General features: G+C 60.5%; 10 protein-coding genes across 10 annotated transcripts; 2 read left to right on the forward strand and 8 right to left on the reverse strand.

Annotated features, from left to right (window-relative positions):
• Positions 1-171: 171 nt before the first annotated feature.
• JCM10292_003413 (uncharacterized protein) lies at positions 172-1,846 on the reverse strand (the record flags this gene model as incomplete). The annotated part of the gene is made up of 3 exons (XM_076650972.1): positions 172-1,415; positions 1,502-1,727; positions 1,784-1,846. The coding sequence occupies 3 exons, from the start codon at positions 1,844-1,846 to the stop codon at positions 172-174; spliced, it is 1,533 nt and encodes a 510-aa protein (XP_076503524.1).
• A 535-nt stretch (positions 1,847-2,381) lies between these two features.
• JCM10292_003414 (uncharacterized protein) lies at positions 2,382-3,580 on the reverse strand (the record flags this gene model as incomplete). The annotated part of the gene is made up of 2 exons (XM_076650973.1): positions 2,382-3,243; positions 3,333-3,580. 2 exons carry the CDS (start codon positions 3,578-3,580, stop codon positions 2,382-2,384), a joined length of 1,110 nt encoding a protein of 369 aa, XP_076503525.1.
• Positions 3,581-3,728: 148 nt separating this feature from the next.
• On the forward strand, positions 3,729-5,615 carry JCM10292_003415 (wax synthase family protein; the record flags this gene model as incomplete). The annotated part of the gene is made up of 6 exons (XM_076650974.1): positions 3,729-3,778; positions 3,891-4,063; positions 4,162-4,944; positions 5,006-5,131; positions 5,199-5,409; positions 5,471-5,615. 6 exons carry the CDS (start codon positions 3,729-3,731, stop codon positions 5,613-5,615), a joined length of 1,488 nt encoding a protein of 495 aa, XP_076503526.1.
• Positions 5,616-5,863: 248 nt separating this feature from the next.
• On the reverse strand, positions 5,864-7,970 carry JCM10292_003416 (WD40 repeat domain-containing protein; the record flags this gene model as incomplete). Its single annotated transcript, XM_076650975.1, has 10 exons — positions 5,864-6,133; positions 6,222-6,380; positions 6,440-6,543; positions 6,599-6,825; positions 6,885-6,952; positions 7,018-7,117; positions 7,181-7,327; positions 7,390-7,551; positions 7,685-7,889; positions 7,952-7,970. 10 exons carry the CDS (start codon positions 7,968-7,970, stop codon positions 5,864-5,866), a joined length of 1,461 nt encoding a protein of 486 aa, XP_076503527.1.
• A 257-nt stretch (positions 7,971-8,227) lies between these two features.
• On the reverse strand, positions 8,228-10,210 carry JCM10292_003417 (uncharacterized protein; the record flags this gene model as incomplete). Its single annotated transcript, XM_076650976.1, has 8 exons — positions 8,228-8,400; positions 8,478-8,763; positions 8,887-9,053; positions 9,112-9,195; positions 9,272-9,446; positions 9,523-9,765; positions 9,830-9,922; positions 10,130-10,210. The coding sequence occupies 8 exons, from the start codon at positions 10,208-10,210 to the stop codon at positions 8,228-8,230; spliced, it is 1,302 nt and encodes a 433-aa protein (XP_076503528.1).
• Positions 10,211-10,553: 343 nt separating this feature from the next.
• Positions 10,554-12,949, reverse strand: JCM10292_003418 (protoporphyrinogen/coproporphyrinogen oxidase; the record flags this gene model as incomplete). Its single annotated transcript, XM_076650977.1, has 11 exons — positions 10,554-10,592; positions 10,687-10,754; positions 10,836-11,712; positions 11,822-11,889; positions 11,950-12,079; positions 12,219-12,330; positions 12,434-12,457; positions 12,537-12,634; positions 12,711-12,744; positions 12,809-12,830; positions 12,910-12,949. The coding sequence occupies 11 exons, from the start codon at positions 12,947-12,949 to the stop codon at positions 10,554-10,556; spliced, it is 1,512 nt and encodes a 503-aa protein (XP_076503529.1).
• A 568-nt stretch (positions 12,950-13,517) lies between these two features.
• On the forward strand, positions 13,518-15,904 carry GPC1 (glycerophosphocholine acyltransferase; the record flags this gene model as incomplete). Its single annotated transcript, XM_076650978.1, has 11 exons — positions 13,518-14,146; positions 14,226-14,250; positions 14,320-14,468; positions 14,540-14,588; positions 14,651-14,721; positions 14,783-14,884; positions 14,949-15,049; positions 15,117-15,283; positions 15,356-15,488; positions 15,553-15,581; positions 15,644-15,904. 11 exons carry the CDS (start codon positions 13,518-13,520, stop codon positions 15,902-15,904), a joined length of 1,716 nt encoding a protein of 571 aa, XP_076503530.1.
• A 187-nt stretch (positions 15,905-16,091) lies between these two features.
• PUT7 (Put7p) lies at positions 16,092-17,467 on the reverse strand (the record flags this gene model as incomplete). The annotated part of the gene is made up of 5 exons (XM_076650979.1): positions 16,092-16,363; positions 16,423-16,498; positions 16,561-16,626; positions 16,691-16,861; positions 16,928-17,467. The coding sequence occupies 5 exons, from the start codon at positions 17,465-17,467 to the stop codon at positions 16,092-16,094; spliced, it is 1,125 nt and encodes a 374-aa protein (XP_076503531.1).
• A 1,097-nt stretch (positions 17,468-18,564) lies between these two features.
• On the reverse strand, positions 18,565-19,269 carry JCM10292_003421 (uncharacterized protein; the record flags this gene model as incomplete). Its single annotated transcript, XM_076650980.1, has 1 exon — positions 18,565-19,269. The coding sequence occupies one exon, from the start codon at positions 19,267-19,269 to the stop codon at positions 18,565-18,567; it is 705 nt and encodes a 234-aa protein (XP_076503532.1).
• A 5,674-nt stretch (positions 19,270-24,943) lies between these two features.
• On the reverse strand, positions 24,944-25,858 carry JCM10292_003422 (Ty1/Copia family ribonuclease HI; the record flags this gene model as incomplete). The annotated part of the gene is made up of 3 exons (XM_076650981.1): positions 24,944-24,955; positions 25,119-25,293; positions 25,443-25,858. The coding sequence occupies 3 exons, from the start codon at positions 25,856-25,858 to the stop codon at positions 24,944-24,946; spliced, it is 603 nt and encodes a 200-aa protein (XP_076503533.1).
• Positions 25,859-26,230: the final 372 nt, after the last annotated feature.

Genomic DNA, 26,230 nt, shown 5'->3' on the forward strand with positions numbered 1-26,230 from the left:
GACCTGCCTTAAGCTTGCTCGCTACCGTGCTGTGGCTCGTGTGACTGCCTGCTAAACTGCTTGCTCACGCTCGTCAACGCGCCCACCACATGCTGGAGACATGAGGCATGCAAACCTTTGCGTTTTCACTCAAAAATCGGATACGAGCCTGACCACACAGACAAGAGAGACCTAAATCGCCTGCCCGTCCGTCGACCACCTCACGACGAGATTGCGCAGCGTCCTCTCACCCTCGCCGACGTCGACCACTCCGCCCTCCTCCGCGGCAGCCAAGAGCGTTTTCCGCCTCGCGCGCACAACGCGACTCGTCCAGGTCGAATCGCGCGCGCACGCCGGGCGGAGCTGCTCGCCGCCTTTGTGGTTCGGCTCGCCCGCGAGGAAGAGCTCCGTCTGGCGCAGGACGAGCTGCGAGACGATCGCGGGAGCCGAATCTTGCGTCGACCAGCGTGAGAGGTGCGCGGGCAGGTGAGGGAGGAGAGAGTGGTACGTCGAGAGGTTGAGGCCGGCGGGCGTCGCGAGAGAATGGAAGGACGACAGGAAGTGCGACATGGCGAGGTGGTGAGCCGGAGTGAGCAGCCGGGTCAGAGTGTCGGAATGGGCGCGAGGACGGCCCTCCGGCAGGTCGAAGGTCGGGCCCTCGGGGTCCTTCTTCGCATCGTCCAGGCGCGATGGCGAGCGGGAAAGCAGCTCGATGGGGTAGTCGGTTGCGAGGTAGACGGCCGACAGATCGGGGGTCTGATCGCGAATGGCGACAAGGGCGTCGACCAGGCCCGAGCCGCACGGCTCGAGTGCCGCAGCGCTGATCCGCTCCGTGCGCCAATGCACGCCGATCGCAGGCCCCATGAGGTCGAGCACAGCGCTGACGATGTCGTGCCACGACTGCTCATTGTCAAACGACTCGCTCAGGTCGTCGTCGGTCATCTCGCCGAGCATCGGTGAGCGCAGGTCGTAGTACATGAGCAAGACGGCGACCGGGTCCTCGGCGTCGAGCTGCTGCAGCTCGCTCGGTACACGCTGCACGCCCGCGAGCCCGCGCGTGCAGTAGCGCAGCGGCTCGCGCACGCCGTGGTCGAGCTTGCTCTCCTCGAGGCACTGCGTCGGCTGGTGGTCATTGTAAGCCGGGTCGGGGATCCAGCGGTCGAGCTCGCCCGGAGCGTTCTCGCATAACCGGACGGCACGCGCCGATACCGCCTGCGCCTGACTTGCGAGCCAGTCCTCGAAGTCGCGCTGCTCGACAGGCCTAACCTCGTTGCGCTCGGCGAACGTCGGGACGTCGTAGATGAAGTCGAACGACTGCTTGCCACACGAGTTGAAGCGCGAGTACGAGATACGCGGGAGGACGAGCGTGCGATTGAGCGTGTTGGCGAGGCGGGCGAGCTGGATCAGGTGGTACTGCGCACGCGACTCCTGCTCGCCTGTGTTCGACGAGGCGGTCAGCCGGCCGCCAGCTGTACGTTAACTAACAGTTCTAGATAGTTCGGAGTCAGAACGACGAGCGCACCGATGACAGTGAGGACGAGGAAGCGCGAGTCGTCGCGCAGCTCGATCGGGAGCGGCAGCTCGACAACGGGGAGATCAAGCGCGTCCACCGGCGTACGATGCGTCAAGACATTGCTCAAGGGCCAGCAGGCGGAGAGGGCGAGAACGAAGGTCGAGATCAAGAACGAAGCGAGGAGGAGCGGGCGGCGACCGCGGCGGAAGTGAGCGACCACGGGTGAGGGAGGGGGCTGCGGGGGACGGCCGCGGTCAGCTTTGGTATGTGGAAGCAATTCGAGCAGCTCACCGAGTCCCATTCGCCCGCCTCGACGTCGCGAGGCGGGAGGAGGGCGACCTTGTCGTCGTCCATCGGGACTGGGTGGGACGAGCGGGAGAGAGTCAGCCAGAGAGCGAGAAGTGTCGGCCCTGTCAGCTCACCGTCACCAGGGGTATACATCGCGTGAAAAGGCAGGTGGCGAGAAGCAGAGGCACGCGAAAGCTCGACCGAGGCGCGGGACGACCAACAGGAGACAGCCGGGGTCAGTGCGCACGAGCAATGGCCAGCGCACCGACCTTTTCGCGCTGGCTCACTGAGCATTTGCAGTGGCGGTCGCACCATGGAGCAGGTGCCGAATCGTCGAAAGGGCGTATGCGAAGGCTAGTTGGGAAGGTCGTCCTCTGGCTCGCCTGCTTCCCTGTGCGCTCACGGCGCTCCTCGCCTGCAGTACTACACTCGCTACACTCGCGCGAGATAGGAGAGCCAATAGGCGGGTGAGAAACGTCGCCCTGACCGCGCGACAAGTCCGATGCGTATTTGCGAGTGCAATTCCTGGCCACTGCGATCGGAGAAGCTCGTCAGCATCTCGAAGGAGTGTACGGGAACGAGTCGTGGCTCACAGAATAATCTATTTGCCCTCCGCTAGCGGTGCCAGGTTCAGCAGCGCACCGCCAGCAGGCCCTGCACTTGCGCCGCTCGTCGAACCCTTTTTCTTCTTCTTCCGCCGCTTCTTCTTACCCGGGCTGTCGCCACCTGCCGTGCCGTTCACCTTCTCGGCACTTGGCGCGCCGCTTGGGCCTGCCGTATCCGCATCGTCCCTCTCGCCCTCCTCTGCCGCCTCGCCATCCTCCGCCTCGCCGTCCTCGTTCTCCCGCGCGCGTTTCCGCGACAGCGACTCGTCGACCTCCTGCCCCGCCGCTGCCTGCTCCTCGCGGCGGCTCTCCTCCTCCCGCGCGCGCTGCTCCTCGGCGCGCTTCACCCGCTCGCGCTCCTTCTTGCGCTTGTTCTTCGTCGACGGCGCCGCCGAGGTCGACGGCGCGGCACCGTCGCCGTAGAATGCGCCCGCGGCCGGGGCGCCGAGGAGGGGCTTCGACGCGCTGCCGGAGGTCGTGGCGGCGGAGGAAGAGGAGGCCTTGGCAGGCGACGGATCGTTGAAGAGCGCCTTGCCCGTAGCGCCGGCCTGCTTGGCGGGAGTCGACGGCCCCGCTTTCGGCGGGATCACGAACGGGTTGGCGTAGGCGTTCCGGGCCGAGACGCCGTTTGCGAGGGGTTTCTTGCCCACAGCGCTCGCGCGGCTGTCCTCCTCATCGTCATCGTCGCTCTCGCCTGCGTCGAGGTCCCCGCTCGTGCCCTGGCCCGGGGTCGAGACGGCGCGCACGGAGGCGCCCTCGTCGGCGTAGGCGGCAGACTTGCCCAGGAGCCGGTTCTTGAGCTTGCGGTCCTCGAGGAACTGCTTCTGCGCTGCGGCGGGCTGAGCGCCAAGTCCCAACCTGGCAGGATGATCGTATTAGCTTCACGTGAGTGCGCCAAGAGTCCCACGCCGCTTGCGCCGATGAGAGCGGGAAAGGTTTCGGCGCACCTGGGGAGCCTCGCGCGGTCCTTGAGTCCCTGCAATCCAGCTGCCCCCGTCTGACCCTGGGAGCCCTGCGACCACTCGTGGCCGAGGTTGGACGGGATCCAGCTCTCTACGAGCGAGCGGGCGGCGTGCACCGAGTCGTCGAGCGAAGCCTGGAAAGCGGCCGGGTTGTACTCTGGCGACGACGAGCGCGAACGTGCGTCGGGCTCGGCGGGCGCTGCAGTCCCGTTCGCTGCAGCTCTGGGCGGCATCGTGCCTGCGCTTGGCGAGTCGACGCGGGATGGACGCGGACGAGCTCCTTCTCCGCGCCGTCGCCGAAAGTTGGACGCGCGCACTTCGGACTCGCCCTCGCGCCATACTCGCTCCAGCAGAGCTGGAGTCGGCTCGAGACGCGCACAGATGCCGCAGCAGTACCTCCTCGAGGGCCCGACCCTGCCCCCGATTGAGATGTGCGCTCTCCTTCCTCGCACCTCCGTCATGCCCATCCGGACACCGCCCCACTGCCCGGTCACGGCTCCTTCTGCGCCAGTGCGAGTGTAGCTGACACGTTCAGAGCTGCAGCTTCCGCTTCCTCGTTCCCATTTCGCTCCAATGCCTCTTCCTCCACCCCGTCTTTCCCTCGTCCTTCTCCCGACCAGCGCGCTTTCTTCTCATGCCCCTCTCGCTCGTCCTTTCCTTTGTCACCCCGTACAAGTACGCCATCGAGCCGCGGAATCAGGCCATCGGCGTCAACTGTGCGTCCCCCTCGCCGTCTCTCCACCCCCTCGCCTTCCGTTCCTTCGGCCTTCTCATCTCTGCCAGGGCTTCGAGCTGACCCTCGGCCCCATCGCAGTCGTCATCGGCATCATGGGTGCATACGGCGTCATGAAGTGCGTCGAGTGGGGATTCGCGCGGGACCTCCTACCGTATACCTGGGTCGGATTCGACGAGCAGGACAAGAACCGCACAGACAAGGCTCAGCCGAGCGCGGCTCCGGCACAAAAGGCGAGAGTGAGCGTTGATTTGAACGGGCACGAGGACGGAAGAGAAGACCCGAAGGAGGAGATGCGACGACGGCAGCGGGAACAGCGGCGCGAGTATCTCGAGGCGCTCCGACGGCGACAAGCAGAGACGGAGGGTCCGATCCAGATCATCCGATCAACCTTTCATCTCCTCGTTGCCATGCGTGGGCAGGGCTACGAGTTCTGCGGAACGAGCACCGAGCCCTTCGCGCTCGACCACATCGCATTCTTTCGCCGCATCCTCCTCGAGATCGCATGGTCGCACCCGCTCCTCGTCCTGTGCGCCGCCATCCTCCTCGAGCCTCCGACCAGTCGCGACGCCCTCCTCGCGTCCTTCCTCCCTTCCCTCTCGCCCTCTCACGCCCACTTGCTCGGCGAGTCGATCACGGGCCTCTCGATGGGCACCGCCGTCTTTGCCGCCCTCACCCTCGGCTACTCCTGCGCGACACTTCTCGCGTTCCTCGTGACCAAGGCCCTGCGTGCGCTGCCCATCCCGGACGCGTTACTCCCTCCGCCGTTCGACCCGCGCGAGTACCCGCCGCTATTCAACTTTGCGGAGCGGCCCCAATCGGTCGCGGTCTTCTGGTCGAAGCAGTGGCACTCCTTCTTCTCAAGTACGTCCAGCGTGGGGTTCGTGCAATCCTTCAGCGGTCTCTGACCTGCTTGGCTGCGCAGGGCCCTTCCGCTTCCTCGCCTTCGACCCGACACAGCGTCTCTTCACGCCTGTCGCAGGCAGAAACGTCGGGCGCACGGTTGGTGTCCTTACCGTCTTTGCTCTGAGCTCTTGGATCCACGAATTCGGTTCGTTCTGCCTCTCCCGCTAGCTTGTCGGAACGATGTACTCACGCCGCTCCCGTTCGCTCGCCAGGTCTCGCGACCTCGACATCTACTCTGCCGCCTCTCGATCTGTCCCTCCTCACTCGTTGGGGCGGCTCCGTCTACTTCATGTCGCAAGGCCTCGCCATCGTCTGCGAAGGAGCCTTCACGGCGCTCACGCGGCGCAAGACGGGCGGCTGGGTCGGGACCATTTGGTCCAGCTTCTTCATTGTCTATTGCGGCCTGTACCTGTACCGCAGTTGGTGCGCTCTTAGTTTCCTTCTTTCCGGTACCGATCGAGTGCTGACCGAGGGAGACGAGCAGGATGACCCAAGGCCTCGTGCGCGAAGTTCCGCCCGTGTGGTACTGGTCGTGGCAGCGTGTCGTCGTCCCGCTCGGTTGTCTCCAGCCACCGCCGATCTGGATGAACAGCTGGCCCGAGACGTACGCATTTGAGCGCGCCGTCTAAGCGACCTGTTCTCGCCCATCCTCCATCCGCGCGCTTGTCTCCTCCCTATCGCACTAGAACTGCTCGCATACTCGCTTGTTCTACTAGCATGCACACGATACGCTGTACCGCATGATAGACTGCAACACCGAAGACCTAGACTTCGCTCAATCTTGACAAAGAAGGTCCGCCCGCAAGCCTAACCCGCATTTCTTCGTTGCTCGACCTTTCTCAGGGCGACGCGTGATATGACAGGTGTGGCTTGCGCACTACCGGCCCCGGCCCGGTCCCGCCTCCGCCGCCTCATCGACCAGCACGTCCTCCACATCAAGCAGCACCGGCTGCGGGTAGAACGCCTCGCTGCCGTCGCTCTCCCTGTCCTGCTCATTCGCCAGCCACTCCATGAGCGATGCCGGGTCGTACTCCTCCGGCCACGCCTCGTGCACGATCGCGCGGGGACCGGACGTCGTGTGCGACAGGATGTCGACGGATTCGTCTTGCGCGCCAGCGGCGCGTCGTCGCACGGCGGTCTCGTCCTCCTGCGAGACCGTGAACACTCTTGGTCAGCGATGCTGTTATGTTTGGACGGAGGCGGGCCCTCTGGAGATCGCTGGAGGAAGGACTCACAAAGTCGAATTCGTCCTCCTTCTCCTCGTACTCGCGATTCTCGTCCAGCTCCTCAAATCCAGGCGCATAAGCGCTCCAGTTCTCGACGGTCGGAGTGACCCAGAGGTGAATCATGCCGAGGCTAGAGACGGAGGCGATGAGCGGTCGTAGAGGATGCCACTGCGGGACGGGCGGGCGTGAGCTCGCTCGTCAGGCGAGAAAGAACGGAGCAGGCGCACCGTCAAGTCCTCGCACGGATCCGTCGGTCCCTCGAGAATCTTGGCGAGCCCGCCCGTTTCGCGGTCCCAGATGTAGATGTTGTGCGCCGCCTTGTGTCCCGCGCCTGTCGCGATCAGGTGAGCACGCCATCCCTACATGCAATGTACAGCAGAACGCACCGCCGATGATGTACTCGCCATCGCTCGAGAAGCCGCAGCCGTTCCACGGCGTACGGTTTACGAGGTCCTGGAAGCGGTGCCGCACGTCAAAGTACGGTATCCGCGGAGGACGATCGGGCGGAAGCTCGAATTCGGCGGCTTCTTCTTCATCGGATGGCGGTTCGGGTGGTGTGGGCGAGAGGGTGATGTAGCGGATGCAGCGGTCGTTCGAGTTAAGCACGATGGCGCTGAGTGAGCACAATGATCAGTCGACTGCGATGAGCCCTAAACAGTCAGGTTCACATACGTTCCAGTATTGTTGAACTCGAGGTGCTTGACGGCGGACGCGCTGCCTACATACTCGGTCCAGAGCCACTGCCAAAGCCGCTTGTGAGTCTCGCTCCATCGAGCGGCTAAGTGCGAGACAGGATCATGCTTACCTCCTTCTCGAAGACATCAAAGATGTGGATGTTGCCGCGCGATGTACCGACGTAGATGAGGTCGCCTCGAGGGTTGAAGCGCGCGATTGTTGCAACATCGCTGCAGTCGGTCCGATCAGCTCAAGCACACCTTCGCCGAGAGTAGCCGTTGTCGTCTGCGTACCGGATGATCTGCGTTTCCTCCTCGCCATCGTTGTCCTCTTGCTGCTCGTCGTCGTTCGGCGGCTCCAGCTCCCATCGACCGCCACCATCTCGGAGATCGACCAAGACAGGCTGCGTCTGGCCGTGTAGCGTGACGATAACGAGTTTGCTGTACAAGTATGTCCGTCAATCCAGGATTGATGAAAGAGAGCGAAGAGGACAAGGTCGAACCTATTCTGTGGATGCAATGCGGCGCTAGTGACGGGCGCGTCGAACCGGATAGTATGCCGCCGCTCGCCCTCGAACGTCTCTGAAGCTGACGCCGACAAGTCCCAGACGATGACATTCCAATCGCGGGACGCTGTCAGGAGGTAGCGGGAGTTGCTGGACCAACTGTGAGAGTCGGGGAGCCGGTGATCAGCTCAAACGTAGCTCTCCCGTGCGTCCTCGGATGAAAGTCGGCTCGGGCAAGAAACAAACTGGCATGCGTGCCTGCAGCCTTGGACGCGAAGGAAGAGGAGCGCACCAGAGAGCCGTTATCGCCTTCACATGCCCCTCCAGCCATCGGACGATGTTCTTGGTCTCAAAGTCGAGCACAGCAACTGTCCCGTCTATCCGTCCAACCGCCAAGTAATGCCCTGCGAAGAGTCCTTGCGGGTTGAAGCGGGCGCTGAGCGCGCCGGCATCAATCGAGGTGTCGAAGTTCTCCGGGAAATTGGTCGAGAAGGGGTCTGCGTGCATATACGTCGGTCAGCCCTCGGGGTGCCGCGTCCAGCCCGACAAGAGGGCTTACTGAGCAAGTCCAAGTTCATCAGTTCCGACGGCGAGGGGAAGCAGTGTCGAGGCGGACGGCCTCGTGTGCGCTTGAAGGGTGCACAGACCCTTATTATGCAGCCTGCGAGTAGAGCGAGCGCGCGATTGCAGCCTTGCGCGAGATAGTGTGGAAGACGCGAGATGTCAACCTGTTGGTCCCGCCCTCGCGCTTGCCCTGTATGAGACGCTCTCGTGCTCTCAGAACACAGGTGCTATGAGCTGTATGACGCTTCTATAGATCTACTGTGGTGAGCGTTCAAAGCTTTGCGAGCTCCTGGTCCGCCTGCTTGACCACGTCCAGTCCGTACAGGCGGCGCTGCGTTTCCTTGTCACCCCAGCGGTCGGGAGACTTGGTCCCCGTCGACGCCAGCTTCAATGCCTCGTCGCGCGCCTTCTGAGCGGCCCCATCCGGCATATGGAGTGCCTCACCTGCGGAAGTAGAAGTACGAAGAAGTCGCGAGAATGTTAGTCGGCAGTTCGGCGGAAAGCGGGTAGCGTGTACGCACCCGTCAGCCTCGCCTGCTCCACTGCCCAGTCGGCACGTGTCTTGCGCAACCGCTCGTACGCCTTGAGCGCCTGGGGAATGTCCTCCTTGGTCTGGCACTTTGCGAGAAGCGTGCCGAGGACAGCGCCGTCCTCGCCAGCTTGTGCAGCGCCTTGTGCGATGTGCGGAAGAGTTGCATGCGCCGCGTCTCCAAGAAGGACAATCTTGTTGTCGATCCAGCCCGTCAGGGGAAGGTGGATGCGAAGCGCCCACTCGACGAGCTCCCCCTCGGGTGCAAGTCGGAGACACTGCAGGTTGTCAGAATATACGTTAGCTCTTTGTGACACGCCAAGCTGAGTAAGCGCTCGCGTCGGTTGACATGAACCTTCGGCACAGCGCGAGAGAGTCCCCGCGTCGAGGACAGGACGCACCTTCATGAGCGTCTCGTTCCATCCATCGAAGCGCCGAAGCATGATGTCCTTCGACGCACGCGCCGTCCAGTCCTCGGTCAGGCCGACCGTGTTGCTGATGTGCGTCGAAACGATGTTGAAAGCCTGGTGTGCCTTGATCGGGTAGGCAACAATGTGCGCGTCGGGTCCTGTTCAAATAAAATGTTGGCTTGACAGAGCATTAACACGACCAGGGTTCGAACGCACCAATCCAGCGGATGGCGGTAGGGTCGTCAATGAGGCGCTTCAGGTCCGGGTCGTTCTCCATCTGAGATCGCTGAAGGATGACGCCTGTACAGCACAACGAGCGCAGTGTACCCAATCAGCTGTCGTCAGAAGAGAAGATAGCCACGCAAACGCCACTCACGGTACGCTGCCTCGCCGGTGGGGATCGTCTCATCGACTTCTCCGCGCCGCGCCATCATCTTACTGCGGATCGTACTCTTGATGCCGTCGGCGGCAACGATCAAATCATGCTGTACGGTGCCCTGCCCGCGGACCTCCATCTTGGCCTGCTCGAAGTTCACATCCTCGATGTGCGACTACGCAAGCAAAAGCGTCAGATCTGCCGCAAGATCAGAACATCAGACGCAATTGTATTGCAGAGAAGGAACGCACGTTCGTCTCAAGCTTTGCTCCGAGTTCAAGTGCGCGTTCGAGCAATGCGCGGTGGAGGTCGCCGCGGTGAACGACAAAGGTCGGGTAGCCGTACTCGTTTTCCAGGTTGGCGAACGAAGTCGTGTTGAGCTGCTCGTCGTTGACGTACCGACGGACGCTGGCGCGCTCCAGACGAACGGCCTGCTTCTTCAGGCGCTCGAGGATGCCGAAGTGGGTGAGGACGCGGCAGAAGTTCGGGGCGACCTGGTGAGTGCAAAGACCTGTTAGCTTGCACGCTCAGACTCCTGTTGAGCATAGCGAAACGTGCCTGGATTCCTGCGCCGACTTCGCCAATCTCGGGTGCCGACTCGTAGATGGTCACCTTCTGAAAGCCGCGGGCGGCGAGCCCAACGGCGCTGGCCTGCGGTGGTCAGGCGTGTCAGCGTTTCTAGCCCCCGCAGAGCGCGTGGAGCCTGCTGTGTAGCGCTAGACGTGCGCTCGACATGCGCCTACTTCGGCATGATCGGTCGCAGATGCGTCGGGCGCCGCGGTCGCTCCGCAGCAACGCTCAGAGACCTTGACTCGCTACGATGGTCGACACGGGCAGTTCCAGTGAGCGTAGACGTACGAGACCGCCGATTCCGGCTCCGACGATGCCGACGGAAAGCGAGCTCGCGAGGGTCGCACGAGGGAGGAGTGTAGCGGCCATGTCTGCAGAGGCCATCCGACTGCAAGCTGAGAAGCGGAGGACACGAGAGCGCTGGCTGGCAAACACGAGGCGCGAGACGTGCGTGAATGCGCGGGCCTTCGTGCGGCGGAAAGCGCGGCCCGGGCCGCACAACGCCTCATCAGTTCCGGCGCCGGCCTCCCTCACTTCTTCGCGGGTCCTCTTTTGGTTGCGTGCTGTTTCGAGCTGGCGTGCAATCTCGCATATTTCGGCTGCTCGCAATAGGTCGAGGCCGAACGGCCAGAAGTGCACAGCAAGTCTACGTGATCAATGCAGGAGAGAATGACAGACGTTACGAACGCAAAGATGTCAATGAAGACACCATCTACAGCCTGCGCTCGGTGTTGCGGCGGCCGTTGACCCACTACGCAGTCGGGAGAGGCGGGGGTAGAGAGAGCGAACACAAAGTCAGGCTGATGTCCTTGGATCACGTCAACTCCAAAAAGGGTACAACGCACGTCAGGCGAGTCAAGCGTCATTTCGGGGGCGCCAAAGAGCACGTTGTCGACCGCCTCGACACCGATCACTGCGAGGAAGAAAGGGAGGTCAGCATCTGAAGCGACAAGAACCTTGAGTGAGCGGTCTGGAGCCCATTGAAGAAACCTACTGAAGCTGTGGTCCTGGTTGGCGACCTCGTAGCGGTAGGAACCGAAGCGGCCGCGCGACCAGATCGAGTAACGCTCGCGGAGCTCGGGTAGGAGGACCTTGAGCTGGCCCTCGCGGACGAGCGACGGCGTCGGGTAGCCGTGGTGGAACTTGCGGTGGTACGTCGAGACAATCTCGTCCTCGGGCTGAAGGAGGCCAGTGTTGATGAGGCCCTGAATCGATTCGGCGAGGAGGTTGGCCTCGTCGACCGGCTTCTGCTTCGACTGCGACACCTCGAGCATGAGCGACCAGTACGGGCCCGGGCGCTCCGTCTTGGTGTCGACGTTGCTCGAGAGCTTGGGGTCGGCGGTCTGGAGGGTGCGGAGCTGGACGTCGGCCTGGGGGCAGTTGTACGGCGAGTAGTTCGAGAAGACGGTTGCGCGGTAGAAGGGGCAGTCGTCCTCGGGGAAGTAGAGCCAGCACTTGTCGCCGATGCGCGGCGGGAGGACGCCGCGGATGCCGACGCCGATAACGTGGGTCGACGAGTAGATGAGGCCGCGCGACGTCTCGCGAAGGTTCTCCGCCTCGTCGGTGATTTCGGTGATCTGGTCGAGGGGCATGGTGGAGATCATCGAACGGTACGCGATGGTCGAGCCGTCCGAGAGATGCGCAATCTTCTTGCTCGCCTCGATCCGCTGGATCGACTTGCCGAACTGGAAGCGCTCTGCGGGCAGGGTGCTCGCGACCGCCTTCCAGATACCGCCAGTTCCGTCGCGGGCCGGGAAGCGGAACGTCGCGTTCGGACCCCAGTTGCCGGCAACCTTCTTGTTGAGAACGTTCGAGACGACAAGCTTGAGACTCGGGGCTGCGACACGCTCGCCGAGCCACTCGCATTGCATCTGTTTCGGACGACAGCGTCAGTCGCTGTTGCGCAGATGGCGCCTGAAGCATTAAACGGCGCGTAGGGAAGGATTCGCATGTGAACGGGACGCAGGAATGGGTACGCACCTCGGTGGTCGGGGTGGCCCAAACCTTGAAGTTGTACGGGCGCATGAAGAGGTCGGCGAGACCAACACCTGTGCGAACGCTAGTCAGCACAGCTGAGGCGCGACAGAAGGGAGAGCAGGCGGACTGACCCATCATGCGCACGATCCACTCGTCGAAGGTCTTAGGCTTCGTCGCGGCACGCGAGCGCTCCTCGGCAGCGTCGATCATGCCCTCAATGCAGCGAACCTGCTCCTCAACGGGAAGCATGGTGATGTTGTTCTGCAGACAAGCAAAGGAGATATCAGCTTTGGCTCAACGTTCGCCGACTTGTGCGCGGCGCGTTCGACCGGTCTCCGTGTGATCTTCGCAAACGCATGCGAACGTTTTATTCACGTCCGTGAACAGGCAATCGACGTACCTGGTACGGGTAAGGAACCCAGACGTTCTTCGAACGGACGTACGAGACACGCTCGTGCTCGTACCAGTCATCCGGCTTCGGCAGAGCCTCGTTGATGCAGTCGTCGAAGTAGCTGGGTGCGTGATCACAGGCGGCCCCGGTCAGCATTGGCTCCGATCGCCGCCGGCCCGTCCTGCACGTTCGGTCCTGAGACAAGCGTCCGAAGCAGAACGTACAGGTAGTGGGAGAAAATGACGTGACTATTAAAGAGAGACGGCGTCAGTGAACGTTCTAAGGAGAACACTGAACGAAAGACGTGGTAGGCAAGGCAGGACGGACCCGCCGACATCGAAGAGGAAGCCTTCCGGGGTCACATCGGTGGAGGCGAGACCTCCGGCCTCTGCTTGGGCGTCAACGACAGTGAAGTTGGTGTGCTTCTGCAGGCAGGCAAGCCGATTCGCGTAAGCGAGGTGCGCATGGAGAGGAGGCTGGGAACCACGACGCGACACGCACAAGCTGGTGGAGGCGCTTGGCGGCACCGAGACCACTGCGGACGTCGTGAGCGCGTCAGCAGCTCGTTCGAGACAGTATGTAAGCTCGTGAAGGCGCACGTCGGGCCAGCACCGACGATGACTGCGAGGAGAGGCGCTAACGGGTGAGCAAGCCACGCAGCGAAAGATGGGTGGCAGTCAAGTGCGAGGGCAGGACGCACGGACATCGACAGACTGCGAGGGCGAAGCGGTAGCAGCCATGATGTCGTGGAAGACGCGTCGAGGAAGCAAGAGCTGCAAGACGACGAGGCGTTGGTCCAACAAGGCGAGCCGGCGAGAAGGCGGAGTCGCGGCTCCAACAATTGCTGTCTCGCATTTGCGGCGGGTCCCTCTTCGCGCCAGGCTGGCTCTCGCAGACCCGGCACAGCGATCCTCTCAGGAAAAGCCACGCTGTACGACTCGGTGCGCAGGCGGAGTTGAGTGCGCAGAGGCCGCTTGCTCGCCTGTCGTCCCGGGATTCGACATTCGCGTGTTTTGTCTGCGAGCGCAAATACTGGATTTTCAGTGCGACTGATGTCTTCCCTTGATCTGAGGTGCGAAGAGGATAAGTGAGGTAGCGCACGCGGAATGGCCCCTGTGCCGTTCGGAATGACGAGGGGCAGAAGCGAGCGACAGCCCGGCGGCCTGGCCTGCACCAAAGCACTCAGCTGCAGCTGCGACCGTGTGCAGCTTGCGTCAGTGAGCTGGAACACAAAGGCCCGCGCCTCGGACGCCCGTCCTCGAACCCCTTTGCTCGCTCTTTCACGCCCGACCCACGACCTATTCCGACATGAGCGACGGCAGCTTCACGACACCGCCGAGCGCGTCTGATGACGGCGTGCCTCGACGGCGTTCTGTCGCCTCGTCGAACCCTGCCAGCGACCCGTCCGCGACTGCCGCGACCTTCGTCTACGAGGAACCTCCGTCGTACCCTGTCTCGCCCGCTCTCCAGCCCGTGACGCCGCCTTTCCGTCCCGTATTCTCGCGCCGGTCGACCGACTCGGGCTCGTCGACCACGAGTCCCTCGCCGCGATTCGAGATCCCCGACGACGACCCCTTGTTCTCCGGCCTCTCACTCCTCGATCTCCTCAACGTATTCGATGCACACATCGAACTCCTCACGCGACCGCTGAGGCGCAAGAGCTCGACGTGGAAGTCCAAGGCGGACAAGTTGCTTGACGAGGCCAAGCAGAAAGGGCGCGAAACGTTCAAGGTCCCCAGCCTCCCGAGCGTCCCGGCCTTTGACCTCGGCGAAGGCATGGGCTTCCGCGGCGAGAGGGACCGAGAAGCCGGGCGTGACGGCGGCGAGAAGAGGGTACTCTCACAAAAGGACAAGGAGCGCATCGAACGCAAGTACCGTGAGATGAGGGGCCGAATGCGCGACAGCGTCGCCAAGCTCGTGATAAAGTGGGAGGAAGAGTGCGTACCGTCCCTTCCGAGTCATTCGTTGAATTGTTGTAGGCGACTTGCGGCTTACTGACGAGCAACGACTCGGTAGGAAAACGGTTCGCTTGCGTGACAAGGTGCGTCCTCAGTCGCCATCAGGATCACTTGATCGTGCCTGTTAACGTCGCCCATCTGGAACGTCATAGATCTCCTTCCTCTGCGGCGTCATGAACGTCCTCGTATCGGCTCTCCTGCTTGGTTTCCACCCGAGCTGGATCCCCGACTGGTATTCCCTTCAGATGCTTTTCTACACGCCTTACCGCATTTTCACCTACAAGCGCAAGCTTTATCACTAGTACGTCTTGTCTCGCAGTCTGGCTCGACTTCTTGCTGGAGAAAACGAGCGCTGACGTGCTCGTCGTGCAGCTTCCTCTTCGACCTGTGCTACTTCGTCAACCTGCTCTCGCTTCTCTACGTACGTCTTCGTTGTTTCGTGCTCTCTCACTGTCTCTCGGTCTGATTTGATTGTCAATGCAGCTCTGGGTCTTCCCCGGCAGTACCTTCCTCTTCGAAGCATGTTACGGCCTTACACTCGGCAGCCTCGGAACGTGCGTGGGCTTCCAGGCGCTCCGATACCAGAGCGTAGGCTCATCCTGTCGACACTCGCAGTGCCATCGCGACGTGGCGCAACTCGCTCGTCTTCCACTCTCTCGACAAGGTCATCTCTCTCGCCATACATATCTTCCCGCCGTTTGTGTTCACCGTGATCAGGTACGCAGTATCCTTCCGGTCACCTCCTCTGAAGTAATGAGTCGTGACCATCTCGTCGTCGCAGGCATTTCTATCCTGAAGACCTCGCGTTCAAGCGTTACCCTGCACTCGCAAAGCTCCCGCACCTTCGGCCATGGCGGAGTATGGCCATCTGCATGGTGACCTGTACGCTCGCGCAAGCAGACATCCGTATGCGTCTGCTGTCGGCTGACTTGCGGATCTCACTTGCCAGACACGATCTGGCAACTCCTCTACTTCCACTTTGTCATCCAGCTTCGCGCCGAGAAGATCAAGGAAGGCCGTGCCACGAGCTTTACCTTCATGATCAACGACAAGAAACGTCTTATCGGCAAGATTGCCGCCCGCGTGCCGCCTGCCTGGCGTGAACCGGCTTTCATCGTGAGTTGTGCTCACAATGTCGTGATTGCCAGCTTCGCGAGCTGACACGGTGATTACTCTTACTTTCGACAGGGAGGACAAGCGATCTACACATTCGTCACGCTCATCCCGCCGCTCTTTTTCCTCTACGACAGCAAATTCTGGAGTTCGGTCTACCTCCTGCTCCTGTTCGCTATCAGCGCCTACAATGGCGCCTCCTTCTACCGTGCGCCTCGTCCAGGACATACAATTTCGCAGGATGCGACTGACGCGCTCCATCGATCTCGCAGTCGAGGTCTTCGCCCGCAAGTTCGAGAAGGCGCGCCCGGCCATTGCTTGCCATGCCAAGCTATGCGGCTGCTGACTGCCATTTCACTACAGGAATTGAACGCTCTTCGCAAGGAGTTCGACGCGCAGCAGGCGCTTCTCAACCGCTACACTGCGAACCCGCCGCCACAGACGCCTGCAGCATCGTCCATGCCGGTGCCGGACCCACTCGACCTGTCGTCGCCACCAGCAGTCTCCGCTGAAGGCAGTCTACAGGGCACAGATGCTGTGGCTCGACAGGCCGCCGCAAACAGCGGCGCGGACGGCGGGGACGAGATGAGCACGGCACTCGGCAAAGTCGAGGCTCCAGTCTGACAGGACAGATGCCCTGCCCTCGAAATTGTCCATAGATCCTGTGCTGTGCAAAGTCCATTGCGAAGTTGCAGTAGCTGTCTTTATTACGTCCGTGTCTCGCGCTGCCGTTCGCGAGCAGACTATTTGGTTGCAACATGACGACACTGGGAGAGGTAAGGGCATAAAGCCGGTCTATGAAGAGCCCAAATCACGACGTCGTTCCCTCATCATCTTCCGCTCCCACCCTCCTGCCCTTCGGTCCAGCGATGCTTTGCGGCGTCCAAAAGGCCCACCCCCGGCTTGATGTCGGTCCTCCCTCGCTCAGCATCTCTGCCTCTTCCGCGCTTGACCCGCTGGGAAGCTGCAGGCCCAGCTCGTCGATTGATGGCGGATTCTCCGCTTGTCGCGACTTGGAGGACGAGGCGGAGAAGTACGCGACGATAGAGACGACCAGCACGGTGATGGCGGTCATGACCCGTCCTGCAGGGTCATGTGGCATCAGCGCGAATCGACAGGAGTGCCGCGAAGGTGGAACGCACGTGTGCTGATCCACTTGGTCGACTCAATCTCGGTTCGCACCTCGCTCAGAAGGATGGTGAACTTGCTGTTGAGATCCTGTACAACGCAGAATAGGTGAGAACCGAGACGGATTGACAATGAAAGCTGGGAAGGCGCACCATGACCTTCTTGTCGAGCGTCTGAAGTTCTGTACCCGTCTCCTCCTTTCGAGCATTCATTTCGAGCTGCGGCGGTTTTCCACGAGTCAATTTAGCACTAACACGTCGCGCTAGAGACTGGCGGGCGCACCTGAATGTCGCTGGAGAGTCGCTGCATGTCCTCCTTCATCTTTTGCTCAAGACCGTCCGTTTCTCGCTGAAGGGACGCGGTGAGGCTGCGCAAGGTGATGCTGTCGTTGCGCGACTTGACTTGAGACCCGGTCTTGAGCTCGCTGAGCGCTGCCGTGAAGAGATACGCCTCCTGCACGAAAGGTCGAGGGGTGGTGTAAGATGACGCGCCTCGGTCGTCAGTCACTGATAGGCTCACGTTCTCTAGGTCTTGTCGATTCAGCAACTCTTGTTGGGCACGCTCCTCCTCCCGCAACAGCAGATCTCGTGTCGCGTTCATGAGGTCCGTGGCGAGCTGCCGCGGTACTTCGGCATGCTCCAGGTCACGCACAAAGCGATGCGTCGAGAACGGGACCCTTGACAAAGGTATGTGATGGCTGTGAAGAGGCGGGAGGTCGGACAGGGGGGCCGAGATGACAAGCTCGCCGCCTTCCGAATTGACCGGCGCAGGCGGATCTTGCACGGGCGGTAGCGCGGAAGGGCCTGCCGAGGAGCCAGCCTGGACCTCGGGTGATCGATCTCGCTCGCTCGTCGCATCCTTGGACTGCTCACGCTCCGAGGCTTCGGTAAACTGGAGGCGATCGCGCGGACGGAGTCGACGCGACGATGGTACCGAGCCGTGCGAGTCCTGCGGATCGGGTCCGTTGGCCCGCAGAGGCGCATAGGTCGAGATGTAGGCGCGTGGTCGACCCAAGGCGAGTGAGCGGAATGGCGAAGTACAAAGAGTGCGGCTCGTCATCGGTTCTGAGAGAGGCAAGCTGTGGATCAGTATCGGGTCAGCGGTGATGCCGGCGTCCCTGTTGCTCTGTTGCTGCTGGACGCAAGAGGCTCGCGCTCCTAGGCGAGCACGAGTGCGCAACGCCCCGGTCGTTCTGAACGCCCTCATCCACCCGCCCTCGAAAGTCGCAGGGACATGAGACCCGCACATGTAACGCACCTGCAGCTGTAAGCCGTTATGTGGGCTCGCAGAGCCGGCGCTCGACGAAAGTGCGCCTGGCAGGTCGCGACGGCTGCTGAGATGAGGTTGGATTGCCGAAAACTAACGGGCACAGCCAGAGCCGATGCGTCGGCTGCGTAGGTGCTGGAAAGGGGCTTCGCAGGTGTCGCGCGCGAGCGATTGCGCTGCTCTGCGGCGCGCGCTATTAGGTGAAAGAGGGAACAAGCGGAGGAGGCGGTGCCGCGCGACAGGTCCAAACGATCGCTAGGCTTACAAGGCAGCTTGAGCGTGGCGGGCGTTCTACACCACTGCCTGACCGCGATACCGCGCAGCTTACTCGAAGGGGCCGCCGCAGCGCAGTTCGCAGAGCTGGGCAGTCCGGAACCATGTCTCTGCGGCGCGTGCGGCTGCTCTCGGCAACACAGACCACCCACCCGATACAGCAGAGTACTGGATGATGCAAGGCCGGACCGACTAATGACCTGTCAGGGCATGAGATTGCCGGCGGCGTAGACGCGGCGAAGGCGGGACCACGGCGGTCGCGGCGACGGCGGTCCCGAGGAAGACACTGAGGATGGAAAAAAGCATCTCAGCGTAGGTTGGACACTCTGGCTGAGTGAAGCCTGACGGACAGCATGGGCAACACCGCGGACCCTGGTTGATCCGGATCGAGTTCGACGCAGGGCTAGGCGAGACAACCTGGAGTGCGTGCTCCTGGGCCGTCGCAAAGCGTTGCCCAACAGCTCAGCTCACTGCCTTGGTGCTCCATAGGCCGCAAGGACCCGTGCGTCTGTGATGACACTGCTTGAATGGCGCACCGTCATTTAGATCAGTGGTGCCTTGCTTGACAAGCGAATTCCACGCGGATGGCAAGACGCACCCAGGACATCAGTGGCCGATCAGGTCATGTTGCCGATCGCGTCCTCCCCGAATCGTCCGTTCCACTCGTTGGCATCGGAAAGCTGAGTCGCGTGCACCGGCAAGTCGTCGAACGCACGCCCGAGACCTTCCACAGCGTACGACTCGATGTTGAACGCGTGGTCTTGCCATGTCGCATCCGCCGACAGCCCTCCGGCAAGTGTGGCGTTCATCTGGCTCGCATCGCGACTCGCGCTCGCGCCGATGATCTGCCGCGACGCCGAGCCGTCGAAGACAGTCGGGGTGCGATAGCGCCAGTCATCACGCTCCGCGTCATCGAGAGCGTGCTTGAGATACTCGATCGCCGTCCGTTGCGCCGCGGTGCAGTCGCGCGTCGAGGTAGGAAGAGGACGGGGAAGATCTTCTAGGCGAAAGCCAGGGCTCGGTCGGGTGGACGGTGGCGAGGCGCTCAGAAAGTCGAGTGCGCGGGCCTCTACCTCAGCGTAATCGGCATTGGCGAGGGAATCGGGCGTCGATGTATCGCTGCTGGCGGAGGAGAACGACGGTTCGGGCTCGAGCAGATCCGGCTCGAGGTTTGCTGCTTCGGATGCGGGGCGAGACGAGAAATAAGAATCGTCGAGCGTCTCGTCCACGGCCTCTGAGTCGAATTGCAGCTCGTCGTTGACGTTGTTCGATGAAGCCATGGAGAGGGCTGGGGACAGGACAGGAGCGCCGCGCGAGGCCATGTGGCTGGCTCAAAGTGCAAGCAGATGCTTTGGCTTGGCACAGGCGTCGTGACTCGCGATCTGCGAGGTCGTCTTGGGGAGAAGCCAGACGAACGGCGTCGAGGAGGCGGTGCTCTCGAACGGCTGACGTTCCCGATATCCAGCGGGCAAGGGTCTGTGACGTGCCCCGGAGGTCGTAGCTGGCTTATTGCTGCCGTGCGCCATCTCAGTGCCGCGGGCAGAGATGCGGCATCATCTGCTCAAGTCTGTCTCCTGGTTTTCCCCCTGCCTCAGCTTCCGCACAGGGTCACTAACCGTCACCACGCCGGCTTGACTCCATCACCCAACCACCGTCGACCGGCATCAGAGTGGCCCAAAGCTTGTTGTTTGGGTGCTTTGCCGGTAGTTCAAACACTGTTGTCTTGCAAAACAGAGTGTCAGAGAAAATGCAACCATAGCCCTTCACGACCCGGCAGCTGGCAACTCAGGCCTACCCATCAAACCAAGCTGCACAATGGAGCGCACTTGGGCTTAGAATGCTGCGCAGCAGCAATGAGGACTGGGCAACAAGCAGCAGAGCCCTGGTAAGCAGTGAAGGCTAGAGTACAAGGTGGGATGCCCAGATCCCAACCCCCAACTTGTGCAGGTGCAGGTGCAGGCTTTCAGGGCCCTGAGCCCTGGAGCCACAGGTGCCAATTTGGGTGCAGGCAGGTCTCATACCATTTTGTTGGGAGTCAAGCGCCTGAACATTTGGCAGTTTGGTAATGACTGAGAGTTGAATACTGAACAGGCTCTCCCAAAGCTGCATGGCACAAGACAGGAGCTGACCAGGGCAATCAGGAGCAAGAGACACTGCTGAGAGTAGTCCCTGCGCTTTGAGAAGGTCGTCAGCGCGGAGAACCCAGTGCGCGGGCTTATCAGCTTGCAGTGGCTTTCTCTAGAGTACACCAAGCTTGTTTGCATACTGGAGGCATTCACTCAGCTTTAATTTGGCACAGGCTGAGCAGCGCCTGCAGGTTGGGACTTGTTTGGCAGCTGGCTTCATGGGAGCAAGTTTGGTCCGGCCCAAGCCCACCCCTGACCTGTTGTGCGGTCCTCTCACCTCTAGCAAGGGCAAGCACAGTTGAAGAGGTCCACTCTCAAGCATCCCATTGCAGGCAAGACCCGAATCATGACTCATGGCATTGCAAGACATCAACACTGTTGATGCTGCTGGTGGATGCTTGTTGTGCTCTTACCCATGTGCGGAGTTGAACCTTGCCCTTGTCAGGTATGCAGTTGGTTTTGCTGGTCTGTACAACCTTGCCGGCTTTTACTTGCTCCTCTCGTGAAAGCTGACCTTGCATTGCCATTTCTGCTGAAGACATCACTGCATGGGCTGCCTGTGCTCACAACTGCCAAAGCTGGAGTGTGTGCTGCTTGCTGTTGCTGCTCCTGTGCTTGCTTGAGCTGTGATACCAAAGTACTGACTCAGAGGCATGTGTTGGACGTCTCTGTACCGGAGGGCAGATGTCACAAGGGTTACACAATTGCAACAAGGCAAGACACCTGAAGGAAGCATGCCCCTCAGACTGTCCAGCGCAGAGGCTGTTGCATGATCAGTTGGCGCGGAGTCGTTGGTGGTTTGTCTTGCTAACTTGCACAGACACCCATGAGAGGAGCAGCTCTATCAAATTCAGTACGCAGATTTGCAGGTTTTGCTGGCAGGTTCTTGGTGTGCCTGCCTGATGTGCCAGCTCCTCTTTACGCCCCTATCATTGGGCTATCAGATTGCTTGATGCTGCTGCTTTCTGCTTCCAGCGCAAAGAAAAGAGAAGCATGAACCAGCAACGCAGACCAACACAGCGTGAAGCACTATACAGGACAGAGTTGCTTCCAGGAGCACAGAGGAGTGAAATGTGGGGGGCAAGAAACATCTGCCTGGTAGGAAAGGAGGCACAGGAAAGGGCACCAGGTCTACAGGGTGATGCAAGTGTTTAGAGGAGCAAGCTGCAAAAAGGACAGTCAGAGAAGGACAAGCTGGAGTTGGGAGTGGGACAGACAGGGCAGCATCATGCCACAGAGAACGGTGCCTTGCCAGTTCCACCGTGTAAGAACAACTACATCACCAGTACAGCAAATAGGAGAGGCTAACCTGAGGGCAACTCCAAGGATGTACTGCTGGCGCAAAGGTGGCGCCTTACCCTGCAGTGGGTTGCAAAGACTGCACAGGCATGCTTTCTGTTCAAGCCATCTGAGCACAAGACAAAAACACTGATGACCTTTACGCACTTTGAAAGTCAAGCTCGAGCCCAGTCACAGGCTCAAGCATCCTGACTGCTTCTTCTGAGTGACTGCTTTGCCCAAGCACCAACTTACGCATGTCAGTCAGTGCTTTACTGCTCACATAATCAGGTCACCAGAAGACTGTTTGTCTGCTTGACAGAGATCTCAGTGCCGCATTGCACAAGCTGACAGCTCTACGTCAAGCTTCCCTTGCCTTAAGAAACAGGTTGCTGCCATCAGAAGTGCTCTTGTCATCATTGATATGCCAAGCTCACTGGTCTACTGTGCGCTACTCAAGCTGCAGAGACCGGAAATCCAAGTCAGCAGTGCAGGCTAATGATGATTTGTCACCGGCAATTGGTGAAGCAATAAGAGAGCAGAAGGCAACCCAAAGGCTGGCCCCCAGAATGTGTCAAGAGACAGGCCACAGGAGCAACTCATACAATGCATGGGCAACAAGCTGGCAGTTGGACAACAAGGTGCCTTTGGGCGCGCTGCACAGGGTCAGTCATCCTGTGGTCAAAGTTTGGCAGGATTGGAAGCCGCAATTGTAGGACTGCAGCTTGCGCACTAGTGCGTTGGTGCCCTGACTCTCTGAAAAGAGGTGGGATGGGGTGGCAGTTGGGGTGGTCAAGCTTACTCAGGAGCCAGGAGAAAAAGATGGCCTTGCTGCAAGAGGCCTATGAACTCTATGACTGGAGAGGGTGTGCCAAGCACCAACCTCAACATGGGCGACTACGTCAGCATTGCCTTTGTCTTGCGCGTCAAGCTCAGTTGTAATGGGCAGCTGCACCCTTTTACTGTCACTGTCATCCAAGAAACACTCTGCTTGAGCAAGCCATCTGGGGCAGGAAGGTACGCTTGGCTCTACCGTTGTGTCTCTCTCTTCTTGTATACACCTGCATCTGTGGTCAGCGTCCAGCTGATGCGCCGTTGCACAGTGGCACTGTCAACCTTCCCAACCAACTCTGTTTCTCCACGCCAGGACCTGTCTGAGCTGTTGAATCTTCTTGTGCTGCATCTTGTGCATTAGTCTAGTTTTCTGTTGATCTGGTTGAGTGCCCTGGTGGGTCTATAGGCAGGGATACACTCTTTTGTTTTGTGTGTGTGTCGCCCATCTGGGGTACAGCATGACTGATGCTTTGTCTGGGCAATCCTCTTGTTTAGTGCACAAGGCTGCAACACAGGGAAGAAGATGGAGAGACAAGGGGACAACGCCAATCAACAGGAGGAAGCTGATTGTTGTTGTTGAATGCAATGCTGACCGGTCAGCACCCTAGCCAGAGCTGCTGCACGCCATGTGGCGGGCCAGGGGCAGATTCTCTGGGACATACCAAAGGCTGTAGTTAAACATGCCAAGATGTATTGGCAGGCGCAAATGAGAGCGGCCTTGTGATGCTGGTCTGGGAGGGCGGAGTACCGGTCAAGGCTGTCAAAGCTGTGGACAAGACCAGGTTATGTGCCCAGCATGGCGTACACAAGCAAGCTGACAGCCTGCAGGTAGCGCTGCAGAGGTTAGGCATTGCCTGTTGGTCCTGAGTGGCCTAGCAGAGCAGTTTGGGGAGCTGGGCGTGGGCAATGCGCAACAGCCTGGATTGACCAATCTTGCTGGCTGCTTGCAGGCGCAGAGGGAAGAGATGCACAGGATAATAATGCAGGCTAGCAGACAGGGAGAGCACAGCGCGAGACAGGCCTGCTCCCTGGCACAGAGGGAAGAGATGCGTAAGGGAGAAGGATAGATACGCCGGACAAGAGAGGGCAGCAAGAGCACAGGTGATCCAAGTCTTGGCCGGTGCTGGTGGCAAAAGAGAGGATACAGTAGGACATGATCCTGCAACTTGGAGGTGGAGCTGCCAGATTATTTCACACAGAAACATACCCTGCCGGTCTTGCCCTGCAAAGATCACTGCACCACAAGGGATGGGAGCTGGCAGCCGGCGGGCAGACGCAAAGCTGTGCTGTCAGAAGTGCAGCAACAGCCAAGACAGGCAAGGATGTCTTTGAGGTGTGCGCAGAGATGCAAATGAAGTTGTTGGAGCAGCAGTGCACATGAATCCTGAGGATGGAGTTGGCCTTTACAAGATCCACAATGTTGTATTGAGCCTCAAGCAACCCCTTTCACCCGGTGTTTCTTGCAGCAGATAACGAGGAGGCTGTCAACCAATCTAGAGTTGTGGGCCCCTCCTTTGCTCCGCAAGCACATGCAGGCGTTGCACTTATTGCAGGTGTAGCCAAGCTGCTTTTGCAAGGCGTGGATGCGGTAGTTCTGCACGTGGCCGGTCTGCTTGAGACTGTGAAGCGCGCGATGGGGCTCGAGCACCTTGTTGGCAAGGGGGCAACAACACTCTCAGGGACGCGCATGGAGAACTCTGCTCTGAGCTTGCTGTGAAGGCCAGCCTTGTCAACGCTGGACTGGTGCACAAGGAGACCGCCACACGCAGTGAGGGCAAGCAGGGTGTCAACGGAGGTGATTCTGGCAACTGAGCCAAGACCTTGCAGAAGTCAAAGCCTGAGCGCTGCAAAGAATTCTGTGCAGCAAGCTGCACATTGTGCCCAATCACCTTGCTGTGCAGATCTTTTGTCCATTGTTTGAAAGGTTGACAAAGCAGCACCTGGGAGGTTTGGTGCCTGGGGGAAGCAAATTGCGGTTGACAACGCAGCAAAATGCTGTACTTGTCAAGTTATTGCGTGGGAATGTGAATGTGTCATGCTTGTTCTGTTACTGGGCAGCATTGTTGACATTGTGCACCACCTTGGCGTGACTGTAAGGCTCTGTCATACTGGAAGCAAAGAAAAGGTTTCAAAGGCAGCAAGCAAGTCGGCGGCAGTGGCAGCAAGGGGAGTAATGTCCAACAAGAAAGTGTCAGAGAGGAAGTTGAGCAGGTCAGGTAGGGATGTCAGGTCCTTTGGGGCTGGTGGTGCCGCCAGTGAAGGCGAGAGTGCAAGGGCGCGGCTTGCGCAGACGTGTACTGGCCATTGCACTGCAACGGTTGCACGCAGTAGGCGCAGCCAATGCAATGGCTGCGCGCAGCTGCTGGAAACGTACCACTGCTGACGCCGCAGAAGCTGCCTCCTGCAGCGCAGGCGGCAAGTCAAAGCAGAGGCTGATTGAAGTCAAAATAAGTGTTTGGCCAGGCCAAGGTTGACGCGGAGTCTGCAAACAGGATCTATGCCCAAAAAACTGATTCTGACAGACGTATCGCTCACTGCTCCCAAGCGCGGACGGAAGAGAAGCGCAAGTTAGCAATGCAAGGCTAACAGAGGGGAGAACACAACACGAGACAAACCTGCTCCCAAGAGCGGAGGGAAGAGAAGCGCAAGGGAGAACAGGAGATCCGCCAAGACAGGAGAGCACAACAACAGATTTGGGGGATCTAAGTCTCGGGGGTTGCAAGCAGCAAAAGAGAGGAGATAGCGGAGCTAGCAAGAGTCAGACCCTTGACTAAAAGGTGAGAGCCGCGGTATCATTCCGCAGGAAATTATGCCCTGCTGGCCTTACCACGCAGAGACGACTGCACCATCAGCACAGGGAATGGTGGCGGACAACCGGAGGGCAATCCTAAGCCTGCGCTGCCGGAGGTGCAGCAACACCCCCCCTCACACACAACAGACAGATGCCCATGGCAGAGCGGTGCGGTGAGAAGGCAGGTAGCAGGAGCAACTTCGACGGCAACCATGCTGGCAGTGGGAATGTAGGTGACCTTGAGGATGCTGTTGTTGACAATGTCCCAGACAAAGTGCTTGGTGAGGCAGAGGTGCCGGGTGCGTGCGGATGTGGAACTGGGGGTCGCGCGCCAAAGCGTTGGCGCCTTGGTTGTCGCCGGTTGTTGCCAAGCAGGCGGGTAGGGGCGGTGGCGGGGTGGCCGAGCTCGCTGAGGAGATGGGAGAGGAAGATGGCCTTCTTACCGGCGTGCGAGAGCCCAATATACTCCGCTTCGGTGGAGGAGGCGGCGACGCGCGCCTGAAGCCGGGAGGACCGGGAGACGGCGCCGGACAAGAGGAGGAAGACAAAACCCATTGTTGAGCGCAACGTGGACGGGTTCGCGCCCCAGTCAGAGTCGCTGTACGCCTCAAAGCCGGCAAGGGGCGAGTCGTCCGGGACGTACACAACGCCGTAGTCGAGCGTGCCCTTAATGTACTGGCAGGCGCGGACAACGGCGGCCCAATGGTTCTGGTCCGGGCGAGCGGAGCAGCGGCCAAGGATGCCAACGACACAAGCAAGGTCGGGGCGGATGCCAAGCATGGCGTACCTGAGGCAGCCAATGGCCTGCAAATAGCGCCGGCAGAGGTTGGATGGCGAGTGATAGTTGTCGGCGGCGAGGCAAAGCTGCTGATTGGGGATCATGGGCGTGGGCGCGGCGCACCAGCCGGCCTGGCCGAGGCGTGCAAGGACGTCCTCGAGGTGGGCGCACTGGGACTGGAGATGGAGCCGTTTGCGCAGCGGTGCACCTGGAGCCCAAGGGTGAGCTGAGCCTTGCCAAGGTCTTTGATACCGTATTCGGCCCCGAGGCCCCCCTTGACCCGGTCAATTTCGGCAATGGACGGCGAGATGAAGAGGAGGTTGTCGAGGTACAGGGCAATATAATGGTGATGGGGGGGGGGGGGGGGGGGGGGGGGGGGGGGGGGGGGGGGGGGGGGGGGGGGGGGGGGGGGGGGGGGGGGGGGGGGGGGGGGGGGGGGGGGGGGGGGGGGGGGGGGGGGGGGGGGGGGGGGGGGG

This window comes from Rhodotorula paludigena (assembly GCF_050403205.1).
Source record: "Rhodotorula paludigena JCM10292 DNA, Rt_paludigena_JCM10292v1_ctg43, whole genome shotgun sequence".
NCBI lineage: Eukaryota > Fungi > Basidiomycota > Microbotryomycetes > Sporidiobolales > Sporidiobolaceae > Rhodotorula > Rhodotorula paludigena.